We start from the raw sequence: 16,556 nt of genomic DNA, 5'->3' as shown, positions 1-16,556 counted from the left end.
TTTGAGTCAGCTAATCAAAACACTTACGGTCTCTCAGAAACTGAAGCAGCAAGCACAGGGCCTCCATGGTCTACACCAGGTCCTCTGTGTGTAGGTTATACCTATTAGCTTCATATTTTATGGGACTCCTGACCGTGAGAACGAGTTGGGTCTCTGAATCTTTTGCCGACTCCTGCGACTCTTCCTCGTGTTGGGTTGCTGTGTCCGAGTTTGATATGAAAGTTTTTCCTTCATCTTTTTATTTTGCCATATTTGCTTGTTATCTCTTAGAAGTCTGTTCTTTTTCTTTCTTTTCATTTTTATTGTTTTTATTTTAAATAGATTCCTCCCCCACCCAATACATCCCAATCATAGTTTTCCCTCCATCCTTCCCTCCCCCTCCCTCCCTCCTCCCTTCCTTCCCTCCCTCCCTCTATCTACTCCTCATAGCTCCCCTCCCACCTGCCCTCTCTCCCAGGTCCACTTCCCTGTAGCTGTAAGTTTTTCTGTATCCTGCCTGGTCCTGGTCCCGCAGCTGCTCAGACCCCAATAAACATATAGAGGCTTATATTAATTATGAACTGTATGACCGTGGCCTATGACTCAACCTTCTTTTTTTTTTTTTTTTTTTTTTTTTTTTTTGGTTTTTCGAGACAGGGTTTCTCTGTGTATGTAGCTTTGCGCCTTTCCTGGAACTCGCTTTGGAGACCAGGCTGGCCTCGAACGAACTCACAGAGATCCACCTGGCTCTGCCTCCCAAGTGCTGGGATTAAAGGCGTGCGCCACCACCGCCCGGCCGGAAAATGTGTAGCCCAGGCTGGCCTCGAACTCGTGATCCTCCTGCCTCCGCCTCCTTCAGCAAATCCTACCGGCGTGCGCCACCACCACCGGCTCAACCTTCTTGCTAGCTCTTATAGCTCTTATAACTAAAATCAGCCAATTTTTATTAATCTATATGTTACCATGTGTTCCATGGCTTTACCTGTGTGCCACTACATGCTGCTCCCTGGACTGCAGGATGGCATCTCCCCTGCCCCTCCTTTCTCCTCTCGGATTTTCCCACTTGGCTCTTCCTGCCCTGCCCTAGGCCAAATGGCTTTATCAACCAATCAGAGCAACACATATTCACAGTGAATAGAAAGACATCCCACAGTGCTCCCCTTCCGTCTTGTCTTTAGAAAAGAGCAGGTCTCCAAGATCACAGCCAAACAGGACAAAACAAGATGCAATAAGACAAGGCAAAAGACATCCTAACAAGGCTAGACAAGGCAACCCAGTAGGAGGAAAAGAGTCCCAGGATCAGACAAAAGAGTCAGAGATACACCTCCTCCCACTGTTAGGAGTCCCACAAAAACACCCAGCTAACAGCCACAATATAGTCTCAGAGGGCCTGATGCAGACCTATGCAGGCCCTGACCTCTCTGCTTCTTTCTCTGTGAGCCCATGTGAGTCCTGCTTGGTAGATTTGGTGGGCCATGTTCTCATGGTGTCCTCCATCCCTTCTGAACTCCTACAATCTTTCCTCCTGCTCTTCCGGGGCGTTCTCCAGTTTCCGAGGAGAGGGACTTGATGGAGACCTGCAGTTTAGACTCTCTCTCCACATAATGTCTGGCTATGGATACCTGCTCCCATCTTCTGCCTGAGGAAGCCTCTCTGATGATGACTGGACAAGGCACTGATCTATGAGTATAGCACAATGTCATTAGGAATCATTTCATTTATTATTATTACTTTTTTTGTTATTTGTATTTGGTTCTACCCTAGGATTCTGGGATATTCGGTCTCTGGTTCTTGGCTACCCAGATCCAGAAGTGTAAAGGGTAGGCTCGCTCTTCTGGTGTGGACCTTAAGTTAAACCCAGACATTGGTTGTTTTTTCAATACAGGGTTACTCTGTGTAGCCCTAAATGTCCTGGAACCCACTCTGTAGACCAGGCTGGTCTCAAATTCAGAGATCTGCCTGCTTCTGCCTTCCAAGTGTGCTGAGATTAAAGGCACGTGCCCAGACATTTTATCTATCTATCTATCTATCTATCTATCTATCTATCTATCTATCTATCTATCTGTTTTTGAGTCTGTGTTTTGCAATATAGTCTCAACTATCCCGGAACTCACCACATACATCAGATTGGCCGTGAATTCACAGATACCTGCCTGATTCTGCTTCCCGACTGCTGGGATTAAATTCATACCTGAAATATCAGTATTTGTCATTATAGTTGTTTACTGACTTTTCCCAATAGTTTCTTCATGAAGTGCTCTTTCTAATAGACAAGTTTAGGAGAGGGTGGAGATGATTGCTTTCTCTTCTTCATGGATAGCGTTCCGAGTCAGGCTTGATTCCTTTCCTTCCTGGAGCATGACCACAACCTCTTCTGCTTTAGTGAGTTTAGTCTGAGTTTTCATCTCTGTGACATTTTTCTGAAACACTGTTCCTTAATTTGTGCTTGCTTTCCTATTTTGAAGATCTCTATGAAAATTTAATCCTAGGGAAGTTCTGGAATTCTTTGGTATTTTATATGTCTCTGGTCCAGAGATCCTGGGATAGAAATTTTATTTTGAAAATTTCTCAAAAACCTTGAGATAGATGTATACATATCACTATATATACACATATATTAAAATTGAGAACTTGACATGTTTGTGAACCTGGGGTGCATAGCCCAGACTCTACTCTTTCTCTTGCTTTGAAAACTGAAAGTTAAGAACTTTATTTAATTTTTTTTAAAACCCTATTTCCAGTTTCTTCAAGCTTTTACTATCTTAGTCATTTTCCTTTTTATTGCTGTTCAGACCAAAGTGAAACATTCCTTCCTTTCTAAAAAATAGAGTTTATTGTTATCTGAATTGTGTGTATGTGTGCTCTGTATGGGTAAGTTGACATGTCATGTTTTAGCATAAGAAGATGGCTCAGTGGCTAAGAAAGAGCACTTGCTGCCCTTTCAGAGTGCCAGGGTTCAGTTCTCAGGGTCCGTGTCAGCTGGCTCACAGCTGGCTCACAGCTGGCTCACAGCTGGCTATAACTCCCTTAATGAAGCTCCATTGGATCCCATGCTCTCTTCTGGCTTCTGTGACCACATGACTGGCATACTCTCCCACATGCACGCACACACCACACACACACACACACACACACACACATGCACACGCACACACACGCACACTCACACGCACACGCACACATACAACACATAAATAAAATAAAATCTGTATGTTAGCACAAGACACATCTTTGTGATGACATTTAGAAGGGCAGTTCAGTGGATGACAATGTTTCTGGTTTTGCTAATGCCTGTGCTTCCTTCTCTTTCTTTCCTCACAGCTTAAATGTTGTGGCTTGGTCAAGGGAGCTGAAGATTGGGGAAGTAACTTTAATGATGCTCAAGAGTCATGTAAATGCCCAGATCCATCAGATTCTTCTCAGTGTACTCCTTATGCGGGAATTAGTGTGCATAAACAGGTAAGAACAAGATCCAATTTAGCACATTAATTCTGCTGTCTTCTTCTCACAATGACAGTCTCTGTAGACACTTAAAATACAGCAAGCACCAGGGGAACTGTGATATGAAAATACAGCAATTATCCAAATATAAAACTAATCTTTATTAAATATAAAAGAAGATATTTTAAAATGAAAGCATTTTTATCTGTGAGTTTCACATCACTTCAGTCCAACTTTCATGGATCAAAGTTAGGTCAAGTACAAACTAACATAAAACGTTTATTTTATTCTGCCTTTGGTGACTACAATTACTAATCTCTACTTTTTTCTATTTTACTAAAAGTTCTGGAAATTAATATTTTTACTTTAATTTTCAAAAGTCTGTATTTTTTTTACTAGTCATAATACTGTTTCCCAAGAACCCATGTAAATATAAATAAAGGATGTAATATTTAGGGGTTTACTTTGTAGATGTTAAATATACTTGCTAATTTATCTACTTATTGTTGCAATTGAGAAATTGCTTTGAATATCTGAAATAAATTTAAAAGGTGAGTTTCTATCTTCTCTGTGTTATATACTTCCCAAATGTCTGACTTGTGGGTATCACCTTCTACTTTTCCTGTGTTTTTTAAATGAAGAATTTATGACTATTTATCGAATAGCTATTGGTTACCTCCTGTAAGCCAGGCCTTCTGGAGATCAATTCTTCATTCACAAATGATCCAAAGCAGTGAACGCTTAGGACAGTCCTGTCATTTAGTCCCTGGAGATCAGTATGTACGTAAGGTATAAAATCTATGCTCACAGAACTGATTATCAAATGTAGAGAATAAAGGAAAAAGAACTAGACAGCTCCAAAAGATAACTAAAGTGCTTGAGTAGGAGACAGCGCAAATGTTATGGTCCCCCTCTAAGTCAATCACTGAAGTTCAGAATGTGGGTTCGTGGAGGTCCTCACATGTACCCCTCACAATAAGGCTTTTCCTAAGCTGTTCCTTCCACCTGGAAATGCTTAGTACACACATGACAATTGGTATTAAAGTTGAATTTTTTAAACTGCTGTTCTTTGGAGACTACTCTATCTCAGTTATCAAACTGAGCAGCATCAAAAAGGTTTCAGCGGGCTGGGCGGTGGTACACATGCCTTTAATCCCAGCACTTGGAAGACAGAGCCAGGCGGATCTCTGTGAGTTCAAGGCCAGCCTGGTCTACAGACCAAGATCCAGGACAGGCACCAAAGCTACACAGAGAAACCCTGTCTGAAAAAAACAAAACAAAAAAGGCTTCAGCATCCTTTAAATTATTATCTAGTCATGAGATATCCACACATCCTCCTAGAACTCACATACCCAAAGGTTATTTTCCATCTGGCATTGTTTTTATTTACTAATTGTTGATGTCATTAATAAATGAAAGAAAATATCAAATTATAGGGAAAAAATTCTCTCCTCTGGACTATTGACCTTTATCTCTGGAGCTAATGAGGCTCTGCTCTGGAGCAGCATTGGTATAGCTCATCTTTATAGTAATTCATGGGGGAAGAAGTTATCATATTGCAATATTACTATGTTATTTCATTGTCAAAAATAATAGCAATTACAATTTTGTATTCTTACCTTTTATATCTGATACCCTTCTGCCTGCTTACATTTAGCAAAACACGATTCCCAAGGTAGAATGGAAATTATTATCTGGTACAGATGAATGTAGCTTCCAGTTAGGAGGAGGAGGAAATCCATAGGCTCTGTTGCCATGGATGTCTACTTCCTATGAAAGACTCTGTAGAAAGATGTTTTTCCTTAAGATACATTCTGAAAACCCCTTATAAGAAGATATTTACTGAAAGTTCACACATAATTCAGCTGAGTATAAGCCAACAGCTGCCCTAGTACCCTAAAAGGAGGGTCATAAATGCTTTGAATACTTCTATCTGCCATGTGTCTTTTGGAAGTCTGGAAAAATAGGAAATCTGTAATGACCATTATTCATGTTTCCTTTTATTTTCTTCCGTCTCTTTTGCCAAGATAACCTTATTTTCCTGGGCGCAGGAGGAGACAGATATAATGAATGTGAATCAATAGACGTGGTCATCCATCTCCCTCTTGACCCTAACTGACACGCTAATCTCAGATGTTTGCTGCTTTGGATTAGAAGTGAATGGAGAGGTCCATCCCATTAAAGAATGGAGTCTGGGAAAGACCTTTCCAGCTTTGGAGAGACCTTTCACTGTTTCTAGCTAGTAGCATGATTTGGTCAGTCTTCATAAACATATGAGTGTCACAAGGATGACAGTTCATGACAATACAGATTCTGTTGCACAGTGTTTTTCCATTTTAAAAAGTTACCCTTGTAATTTTCAGTTATTGGAATGTTTAGAACTTTCCTGACATGTTGTAAAATTTGATTTCCAGGCTGGTTTGGATATATTTTAAAGTAATGTACCAGAGAAATAACTTCCTAAATTCTCTTTCTTACTTAAAGTAGTAGCATAAAAGTATATGTAATAATGTTTCTAAGGTTAAAAAATAGCACTCATATTTGTTTTTAAAGGATTTGAATCTCTTTGTTTTGAAGAGGAACATCTGTACTATATTCAGCTGTAACCTCACCAGTACATTTACCTGCTGCAGGTCACAAGCCGACATAATCCATAGTTAATGGAATACCAGTTCTTAAATAAATAATCCAAAGAGAAGATACAATTATTTATGATCTTTTGATTCTAAAAATTATAGTCTTGGAGATATAGTGGTGTGAATTTATTTTCAAATTTTCACAAAATGATTTTAGTTTTTCATTTTCTTCTTTTATTATATTTTTATTATTTAAAACAAATTTAAATCTAGATGTATTTTGATCATATTCTTCTCCTCCCCCAAGTCTTTCCAAATCCCCCACCATACCCTCCCAATTTTAAGTTCTTAAAACAAAACAAAACAAAACCAGAAACCCAGTACAAGAAAACAAAATAATGCTCCTCTTCCCCCCCCAAAATCCCAGCAAACTGTAACCAAATAAAAGCATGCACACAAAGAAACTGTAGAGTCAATTCTATATTGGTCAGCTATCCTGAACATGAGGCCTGTCCTGGAGTGGTTGGCAGACCTGGTGCCACTCTATTGGTTATCATTCCCCACATTCAGGAGCTATGTAGCTGAAGCATAGCTTTTTAGCTCAAACGCTCTCTAACACAGAGTAAGATTGAAGTTAGAAGTAGAAGAAATAGCTCAATTCCTTTTTGCCCACCTTGGTAACCATATCAAAAGTCAACCAGAAGAATAAATATGAGATCAAAATTTCACTAAAAAGCATTTGTTTGTTTGTTTGACTAGACCTGCCTTTCTCTGATAAAAGATTTGGTTGAGAAGAACATTATCATCGTCATTGGAATCGCTTTTGGACTGGCGGTTATCGAGGTACAGTATAACAGTGTCACTGCCTCTGCGTTCATTCCACTTCTCATGGGTTGTAACAAATGCTTATGGTAAGCCAAGCGAGGGCCCTTAAAAAGCACTGGGTACACACTTCTCTGGGGCACAACATCTCTCTGAGCCAGTCTTGAGTCTGGAACAGGTAGGATTCTAGTCCTACAAACCAAGAAGGCCTGAGGCTGCTGTTTCTAAATGTCTTCTTGAGAAAAAAAAAATCTATACAATTCTCATTTGTAGGTATCCCTTTTGCATCAAAACTAGCACAAGTGTTAAATTTTCTGAAGTGAGGTAGAAAGCAAGACACAAAAGAAAAAAAAAAAGGAATGTTGTAATTGGTCATTTCCAGCCTTGATCTTGAAACAGAAAATAGAAGCTGAACCCAAAGGAATAGAGAAATGGTTTGCCTCTAACTCATTCTGGAGAAATCTAACAACTTCTAAAGAGTAGAAGTAGTTGCCTTGGATTTTCTCAGTTTAGATGCTATAAGCAGACTTGGAGATGTTTCCAGAAAAAGCAGTGAAGCTTGTGGAGCCTTCCATCAATTTAATCATTTAAATTAAAAACATACTTTCCATCAGATTTTCATCCTGATGCACTTTCTTGGCATTTTGTTTTACAACCTGTTGGGCAACTTTTATGTGGCCTTCCCATATTTGCAAAGAAGATGAAATAAGACGTTTTCAAAGGAGCATTGGTGGAATTATCTCAGCTCTTGAGAAACGTAGATGTCAAATGAGTCATAATGGATCATGAGCGAATGTCAATACAGTAGCAAGAATTCAGGCGCTGTGTGGCATTTCCCTGGTGATGGCAGCTGAGTGAGTGGCATTTGCTTCATTCTCACGGAATGCTAGGCAGTGCCCCTTGGGGCTCTTGAGTAGCTTTCCAGCCTCCTGCCGCATGACTGCTTGGTCGGGATTTTGGTTGAAAGTAAAGTCACTGAATGTTCTAAGTTGTTACTGGTGGAATTTCTCAGCCCTGGATCAGAAAACACTAGGTACTACTAGCATCAAATACACATAACATATATGTTACATATGTGTTACCTTCTCGTAGCCCAGATGAGTCAAAGTCAAATGTTACTTTGCATTCATTAGGTCTGTTTTTCTTGATTCTGCCATTTGTTCTCTCCCTTGTTGGTTTATTTAGCATTCTGGCTTCATGCTAATTTAGAAACAGTGGACAATGGCTGAAAGGGCGAGTAAAGAATCACATGTATATTCCTGGTCATAGAAACATATGGTGCACATACACTTATGCTTTGATGGACTTGATTGTAAAGGAATGATCATGGCCAACTATATAGCTTGGTGGTAGAGCAGGAGGTTAATATTCTCAGAGATCTGGGTTTAATCATTAACTGACTAATGAAGATTGAGAAAGCAGGCTTTAAGTGAGGTTAAGTATTATATTTCATGTTAGACTCAAATTTAGAGAGTTTCCTATGACTGAATACAGCTCACGTATGCTTTTGAGGGGTTTGTTGAAGCTGAGTCAGAAGTAATAAGGACATGATTGATTAGAAAGATTGGTGTCTTGCATATCATAGCCAAAGTTATTGCCAAGAATCTAGACAGATCTAGTGGAAAATAAGATTGCAAGAGGAATAGCACATATCAATATTTTATGAATGTCATATACGTCATGTACCTGTCACACATTTAGGGACATTATTAATTCTCCTATATGGTTTTTCAAGTGAAACCCTTGAATAAAAAAACCTTATGTACAGTTATTTACCATTATGGAGTTTGTGTGGTACTGTCATAATGTGTAATCATTAGTGTGCCCAGTGAAATTGTGATGTCTGGACTATGTGTAGATATGGTTACTAATTGATTGAACTAATTGTTAAGATACTTCTCTTTGATTTCTCAATCTAAAGCCTGTCTTCCATTGTAGAGTTTGATGTAAAAAAAAAAAGTATTTGGTGCCTTATTTTACTTTACTTGAAAGAGAGCTTTGCAAATGACCCCCTGGTCCCCAATCAGTAGAAATGTGCCTCCAAATAGACTTTAGTCTTTGAATCATTAGATGAGTATCTCAGCACTTAAATCTTTTTGGCTTCCAAATTCAAGGAAGCACAAAGATGAACAGAGAAGAAAATCTCTTTTCATAAACATTTCTAAGGAAATCAAAGCAATGCTCTACAGACTCAATGCAGAAAATATATATAAACAATCTTCTCAGAAGGAAAAACATTATACTCCCTATTTAGACCTTAGGTGGAGGCTTTGTTAATGCTCTTTACCTTTAGGGCTTATTTCAGTCTGCATACTAGAAACTCATACAAGATGCTCATGCTTAATATTTGGAATCCTTATCTAGACATAAACAAGCAGATTATATTATTATTATTATTATTATTATTATTATTATTATTAAAAAGTGGTCAGCATTTTGTGATTTCGCTTTCACAAAATGAAAAATTATCAAATAACATGGACTATTCATCACTTAATAGGACAAAAGTTAACCTCACAGGAGGTCCTAGGAACGAAGCAGTTCAGAGAAATGATCATCTTACCACATCTTTATAAACAGCTTCAGCATGTGGGAGTCTATGTATAAACACTTACCAGCAAGTCTGTTGTGAGTTTGTCCACACATCTAAAGAATCCCCTTTCTGTTTTTCTGAACATAAATGTTCTTAACAGATATGAAGAAATGAAGGAAGTGTGATATTAGTGATAAAACGCTGATATAAACTACCATTTGAAAGTGTTTCATTAAATTCTTCAATCTGTGTGCAGTGTAGATGGAAATTGCCTCCCCACACCCACTCCATGTCTCCTTGGAAAGGGGCTGGGGCAGAGGAAGGTGCCCTTTGCTGAGTCTTCTTAACTACTCCTACTCTGTCATTTCTAATTCAAAACCAAAGCATTCAAGTCACCAACTGCGGAGTCAATTAGAGCAAGTTCGGAGGTTTTTTTACTTTTAGAAGAACTAATGAAATGGAATTCACACCCTAGATTTTCAATTGTGTTTTGTTACTTCAAAAGAAAATTCCTGAGTTAAGCTATTCCCCATAGTTTACAAGTGTTTTTTTCCCCCTTCTTAAAAAATGTACATACTTTTTTTTTCACATCTAAGCATCGTCTAAAACTTCAGTGGGAGAAATTCTAGACTCCTTGATTTCTGTGCAGATGATCCAAACCAGATGACCATGGTCTTTCAATAGAATCAATAAGTATATTTAGCTCCCACAGGCTGGTGGTACCCGGAACTCAGAGGGAACTGCTTTACAGAAAGATGTGTGCATACCACAAGGGGAGAGTGTCCTGTAGTAGCAGCTGATACTGCACAATGAAGCACACACACACACACACACACACACACACACACACACACACACACACACACGGGGGGGGGGGAGAGAGAGAGAGAGGGAGAGAGAGAGAGGGAGAGGGAGAGAGAGAGACAGAGAGAGACAGAGAGACAGAGACAGAGAGAGATGGAGAGAGAGGGAGGGAGAGAGAGGGAGGGAGAGACAGAGACAGAGAGGAGACAGAGACAGATCAGCACTCAGGCTTCAGTATTGTTCTCTTCCCAAGCAGACTAATTTCCCGTGAGAGATTCAAAAGACAGCGTCCATCTTTCCCCGTGTTGTTCTTTAAATTCCACATTAATCCTGTGTTTTATTTCTAGATTCTTGGTTTGGTGTTTTCTATGGTGCTGTACTGCCAGATTGGGAGCAAATGAATCGGCGGATTTACGAAGTTATCATCAACACCATTTAAGTTTTTTTGCCTTGGCTTTGTAACTTTGAATAAGTGAGTACTGTAAATATCAGGAGCAAATGTCTTATTAAAATGTCTTGCCTAGGTAGACTACAGATATCTTCACACGTATTCAGCATATTTAAATGTGAGGGACATAAGAAAAAAATGGATGTGTAATTTTTTTTTTCTCAAAATAAAAACAGTGTTTACGTTGATGCTTTTTTGGTGTCTGGTCATTGTGTTCAGGTGGCTCTGTGCTCCTAGTGACATTCATCTGGATCCAGCCAGTGGAATAACTTCATTTCTAAGTGACAAGAGAATAGTAGGGCAGTGAATCTGGGATTTTTCAAAAACACTGATTTTTTTTTTTTAAAAATATCTGTTTCATCAGGGATATCAATGACTGATAATGAGATTGTCTAAAGATGAAATGCTTAAGAATGATCCAGCTGTGCAAATCACCATCTTTTTATCTTTATGGTGTCTGTGTTTTGCTTCAGATATACTATACGTACCCCCCCCCCCAAAAAAAAAAGAGTGCCTATATCTCAGCCTTAGAGGCCTTGGTGCCTGGTGCCACTCTGGATCTTCCTATGGGACACAACAGTTCAAAGTATGTTTTCTTTCTAGTTCATGGAAATGCACTTTTAATTTTATGTTTTACTGAAATGTAACATGCAACAAAATAAATAACTCTTAAGTGTGGAACTCTGGGGTTGTGCAGGTAGGACTGTGTAAGGACTGTCCAGGGACGGTATTCTCAACACACCACATTGCTTCCTAATGCTACTCCCAATCCTATTAGTCAGAGAAGAGCAGTCACATTTGTATCTCTCTGCATGTCTATTTACTAAGGTCTGCTGGAGCTTACAATCCACTGCAGTGGGGGTATTTGCACCCTGGACATTGGAAACTGCCGTCAGAGCTTTTAGTTTGAATAGTTATAAAAACATGTATCAGTTCACTGACTCACTTAGTGTTTCCTTAACGATAACCAGTTTTCTGATTCCTGTGTCCGCAGATCAATTTTCCCGCTCTTAAACTTCCTTTGAGTAGAATAAGCAGCTGTGCATGCTCTTTGTCTGTGGCTCTTTGTCTGTGGGATCTATATTGTTGCGCGTAGGTGTACCTTATTCTCATTGCTATGTAATAGTCCATTGTGTGTGGATGTACTACGATGCACTAATCCATTCTTCTGTGGATGGGCATTTGGTTGTACTACTACAATAAAGCTGATATAAACACTCTTTTACATGTCCCATGCTACTGCTACTACTGCACAAAGACTTTCTTAGATTTCTGGAAGCTGAGTACTTTAAGACTGAGGTGCTGGTGGATCCAGTTCCTGGTGAGGACTCTTCCCTGTCTTACAGACAATGCCTTCTTGCTGTGTCCTCGTGTTGGGAAGGGGGATAAAAAGGGGTGGAGAGCATGTGGTCTGGTATGTTTTTCCTAGAGGACAATGATGCTCTCAGTTCAAAGTTCTACCCCAAGATCATATTTGACGTGGCTTACTTCCTTATTCAAATACTTCCACAATGGGAGTTAGGGCTTTAAAATAGGGAATTTAGGGAGACATAACTCATTCCGAGTCAACTACTCACATAGATGGTGGGGAAAGTATACCCAGTCACATGGAAACGAGAGGTAAACCAGAGACTAGCAGCAGGAAGACATTGCAAAGGATGGAGAAAACGCCGAGATCCAGGTTGTGTGATAGAAGAAGGAACCAAGAGGAACCACAGAGGAAGGATTTGACTAGCAGGATTAAGATCCCCGGAATTCACACAGCAGCATAACCTTGCTTCCGGTTTCACCAACCCCATTCTTTTGCCATCCCCCCACCACCCCCACTAGCAGCATTCACCCGGAAACCAGAGGAGAGAGCTGGGAGGACAGCCCTCACTGATGCAATGCACTGCTGAGCCTGGGGAAACCTGACTGAGGGCAGAAACGGAGACCATCATCTTAACAAAGTCCGACTTTGAGAAAAGGCACACAGGTGTTTAACTTTCGGAGAAAAGAGCACAAACATGATAAAAAATAATAATGCAGACATTTTAGAATCTGTATGAGAGATGGTGCAGTTTCTCCCATTTTTTCCCCTCTTGGCTAAAGTTGATGGTATTTCAAGGACAGAGAAGACCTGAGAGCAATTGTTTTTAATTGGGGCCATTTTCCCCTGAGGGGATATTTGTCAATGTCTGGAGACAGTTTTGGATATCCGCACTGTGAGTGGAGGAGGGTGTTACTGGCATCTGGTGAGCGGAGGCTAGGAAAGCTAGGAATTCTGTCACAGTCTACAGTGCACGCGAGCTTGTCCAACAGTTCAAACTACCCAGTCCAAAATGTCAGTCGTGCTGTGCAGGGTGGAGAGAGCCTGATTAGCCAGCCATCTGTGAACAATAGCAACAGCAGCCTCACCTGGAGACAGACTCCTCATGCATGCATTAAAGGAAACCAGATCCAGGCAAGAGCTTTGACAAGTTGTTAGCTTTGTGACCTTCACAAGTCACTTGAATTTCCTCTTCTTTAAGTGACAACTTTTGTCAGGAAGACATTAAAATTTCCAGACATTGCTCTGCTGAAATGTGTCCAGGCTTCTGCTTTGGCTGTTTTAAAATATTTATTTTCTTTTGATAATTTGCTTGCTTTTAAATTTTTTTTTTTTTTTTTGCCTCTGGATGTGATTATAAAGGACGTTTTTCTTCCCTGAATGATGTTAATTTCTGATTTCAAAATAAATTCATTTTTTTACTTCTTGGCTCCAATATCAAACCAGAATATTATAAAACATATGGAATTTTATTAATTACTTAAGAATCCTAGGAAGAACAAAATGAAAAGAATTTTCCCCCACTAAACTGTTAATTCAATGAAAATGAAAATGTTTCTCTAATTCAGAGAAGTATAGGCATTATTTTTTATTATATTTAAGATTATACGTGGCACTAATTTGGATACATGAAATTCAAGTAAACGCTTAGACATGTTTCTCAAATCTGCTCACTTCTCTGTTTCTCTTCACTACCATCCTATTTTCATGATCTCTCCTGAAGTGAAATCATTGTAATAATCACCTCTTAAAATAATTTATTTATTATTTATTTATGTGTAGATGCCTGTTCATTTATATGTATGTGCCTGCCGGTGCCCATGGAAGATAAACATGGGCATTGGGTTCCCAGGAGCTGGAGTTCCGGGTAGTTTTGAGCTGCTTGATTTGAGTGTTGGAAACTGAACTCTGGTCCTCTACAAGCACATCAAACACTCTTAACTACTGAGCCATCTCTCCAGCCTCATGGCAATAATCTCTCCATAGGCTTTTCCACACTTATTTTACTTCCTTCAAATCCATTGCCTTTGGTGGCACTGGAGCCATCTGCCTGGAATACAAATGTTACTATGTCATATTCCACACTCAAGTTCTGAGATATGTTTATGGTCTCCTAGAGCTTACAAAGCTCTTCTTCAGAGCCATGTCTGTTTTTCCTGCTCCTCTCTAGGCTCTTTTCCATGGACATCACCCCCCCAGCCTTCTCATCTTCACCTGGTCCCCACACTGTTAATGACCATCATATCGTTTAGCCAGGATCCTTTAGGTCTAGCTGGAGTACATTAGCAGCTCTGTCAGTATACACAGTTATTATTATTACCTGGTCCATTTGAAAGAAGATAGCCATGCTGTCCTTAAAGACAGTTCATTGAAGATCAGTGTTTACTTACAACCATATATATGTATATATATATATATATATATATATATATATATTATACACATATATAGCTAGTATTATATTATAAGTCTTATATATTACATATCCTCTATATTACTTATTACATATAACTAATATATATTATGCATATAAAATATTCTTTGAAAGAACTCAAACTCATTCAAGTCTTACAACAATTCTCTTACCAAAGCCATTCTTAGTGTTCAGAGGGGGAAACTGAAATACAAGGAAGTTAAGCAAGTCATTCAATGTTATATTATTAAGGTTCCCAGGCCCATGTTACATTATTAAGTTGCAATACATATCCTGGAAAAAGAGATGTTTTGATTAAAATTTGAGTTTTTGATTCTTTCCAGAGAAGCCAAATTGCTGGGGATTTTGTGTGAACATCTGGTCATGTTGACAGAGTGCCATGAATGCAATGGAATGTACCCCCCTCTCCTCAACCTTCAACTACATGTATGTCCCATCATGACATTTACCATACACTTGTTTCTGAGGCCACATCTTTTGTCTGAGGAGGACCAATCTGAAAAAAGAAATCCGTTCTTTCTTACCCATATGCTCTACTCATATGTAGCTTGGCAAATAGTAGATGTTTGCCCAAATAATGTTTTCTGAACAAATAAGAAGATATAGATTTTACATTCTAAAAGACATTAAAATGACCACACCCATGAATAACAGTTAACAAGGTATGTCCCTCACAACCAATTAATTTGACGCCAAAAAGAAGATGAGAATATAGTGTTATTTTCCACAAGAGGAGTTTGTTTAGTTACCATTTACAACCCCTTCTTCTGTTACAATGAATGGTGACTACAAGCTGCAGAACCTATGAGCAGATGCCTTAAGTTTCCAACCGTGGCTTCATCATCCAGCAGCTGAGTGATGCTGGATGTGCTCATGTCTCTGTGACTCATCCTAGAACTGAGAATGAAGAGAAGTCTCTACAGAGCTGCTGTGATATCAACTAAGATAACACATGCAAATTGTTCAGCACATACAATATGGTCAACACTCAATAAGTGTCAGTATCTACAACATCATGATTTTACAAAGCATTACAGTTAAATTATTTCAAAAACATGTTTATCAAATTTTGGTTTTTATTATGAAGCCCGTTAGCCTTCAAAGAAAGCTTGGAGTCATCAGTAAATAACTTCATCTTCAAAGCCATGTGATTTGAAATGGATTTTGACAACAACTCCTCCAGAAAAGGATAAATCCTCTGGTCAGAATTTCGTTCCAAGGCTGCCCGTCTGATAGTGTGTGAGGTAGTAGAACTAACAGACAGAACAGAGACAGGGGCCAGGAGCCGAACCTTAGCATGGGAAAGGCAGCGAGTTGTGATGCTTAACAGTCTGTGTGAGGACGAGCAGAGAGAGGGCAGGATGATGGGCTCTGCTGACAAGCAGAAACCTAAATATGTCACATGGGCTTAATGCAATCAGCACCAATTGTGGCGAAGCCAAGAGCAATAACCAGCTGAGCCGGGCATGGCACCACACCTGGCTCACTGGTCTCCAAGAGTCACTGTGACACTATTTCAAGCGATTCCAATAGAACAAGCTGTTCTCCGCAGAAATTGTGATTTTTGGAAAACAGGTTCAGGTGCTTGGCGAAACTGAAGATGAAAACTACTGGGAATGTTGTAAACAACCAAGAAAGTATTAATTAGTTCATAAACAAAAGGCATAATAATTGACAGCTGAACTTTTTGGTTAAAAAAATAATCAACATTAATGCAGAACTGGGAGAGTAACACACACTAAGCCAAACAAGTACTCTGAAATAAAATAAGTGTGTATCTGAAATCATAATGATGGATAATGAGCATTAGAATGTGGCCAGTACTTGCTGAGTTAAGGGTGAGAGGGTCTCATGGGCCTAAAAGCTGGCACTGTGCTCTGTAAATTGGGTCTTGGCTGGCTCTGTGTGATGCTAGCTAAATCTCCAGTTACCACCCCCCCACACACCTTTTTTTTTAAATCTTAGATAATTATCCCTTAGTGGTTCAAAAATCTTCACTTCGGAAAGTACTTTCAAAAGAGCCAAAGATCTTACAAATCCTTAGATAGAAGAAACAAGTTTCCAAAAGAAAAGTCAACTTTCTTTTCTGGAACACATTCAGCCATAAAAATAAATCTCAAAATATCTTGGAAACAGCATCTATTAAGGGAACCATAAACCAGAACTTTTATTTCCCTTACCACCTAGCTTACTTTCACATGTAATTATCT

At 39.2% G+C, this 16,556-nt stretch overlaps 1 protein-coding gene across 2 annotated transcripts in view; it reads left to right on the top strand.

Annotated features, from left to right (window-relative positions):
• Tspan8 (tetraspanin 8) overlaps nt 1-10,796 on the top strand; it is a 34,335-nt gene extending 23,539 nt beyond the window's left edge. For both annotated transcript variants that reach the window (XM_037196755.1, XM_028877928.2), the window contains exons 7-9: nt 3,301-3,438; nt 6,756-6,839; nt 10,503-10,796. In XM_037196755.1, coding sequence (XP_037052650.1) covers nt 3,301-3,438; nt 6,756-6,839; nt 10,503-10,556 — 276 coding nt within the window. In that variant the 3' untranslated portion in view covers nt 10,557-10,796. The remainder of the gene's footprint in view (nt 1-3,300; nt 3,439-6,755; nt 6,840-10,502) is intronic.
• Nucleotides 10,797-16,556: the final 5,760 nt, after the last annotated feature.

The sequence above is a fragment of the Peromyscus leucopus genome, chromosome 18 (assembly GCF_004664715.2).
Source record: "Peromyscus leucopus breed LL Stock chromosome 18, UCI_PerLeu_2.1, whole genome shotgun sequence".
NCBI lineage: Eukaryota > Metazoa > Chordata > Mammalia > Rodentia > Cricetidae > Peromyscus > Peromyscus leucopus.
Note: the sequence above shows the minus strand (reverse complement) of the source record. Positions and strands in the feature narration are given on the sequence as shown.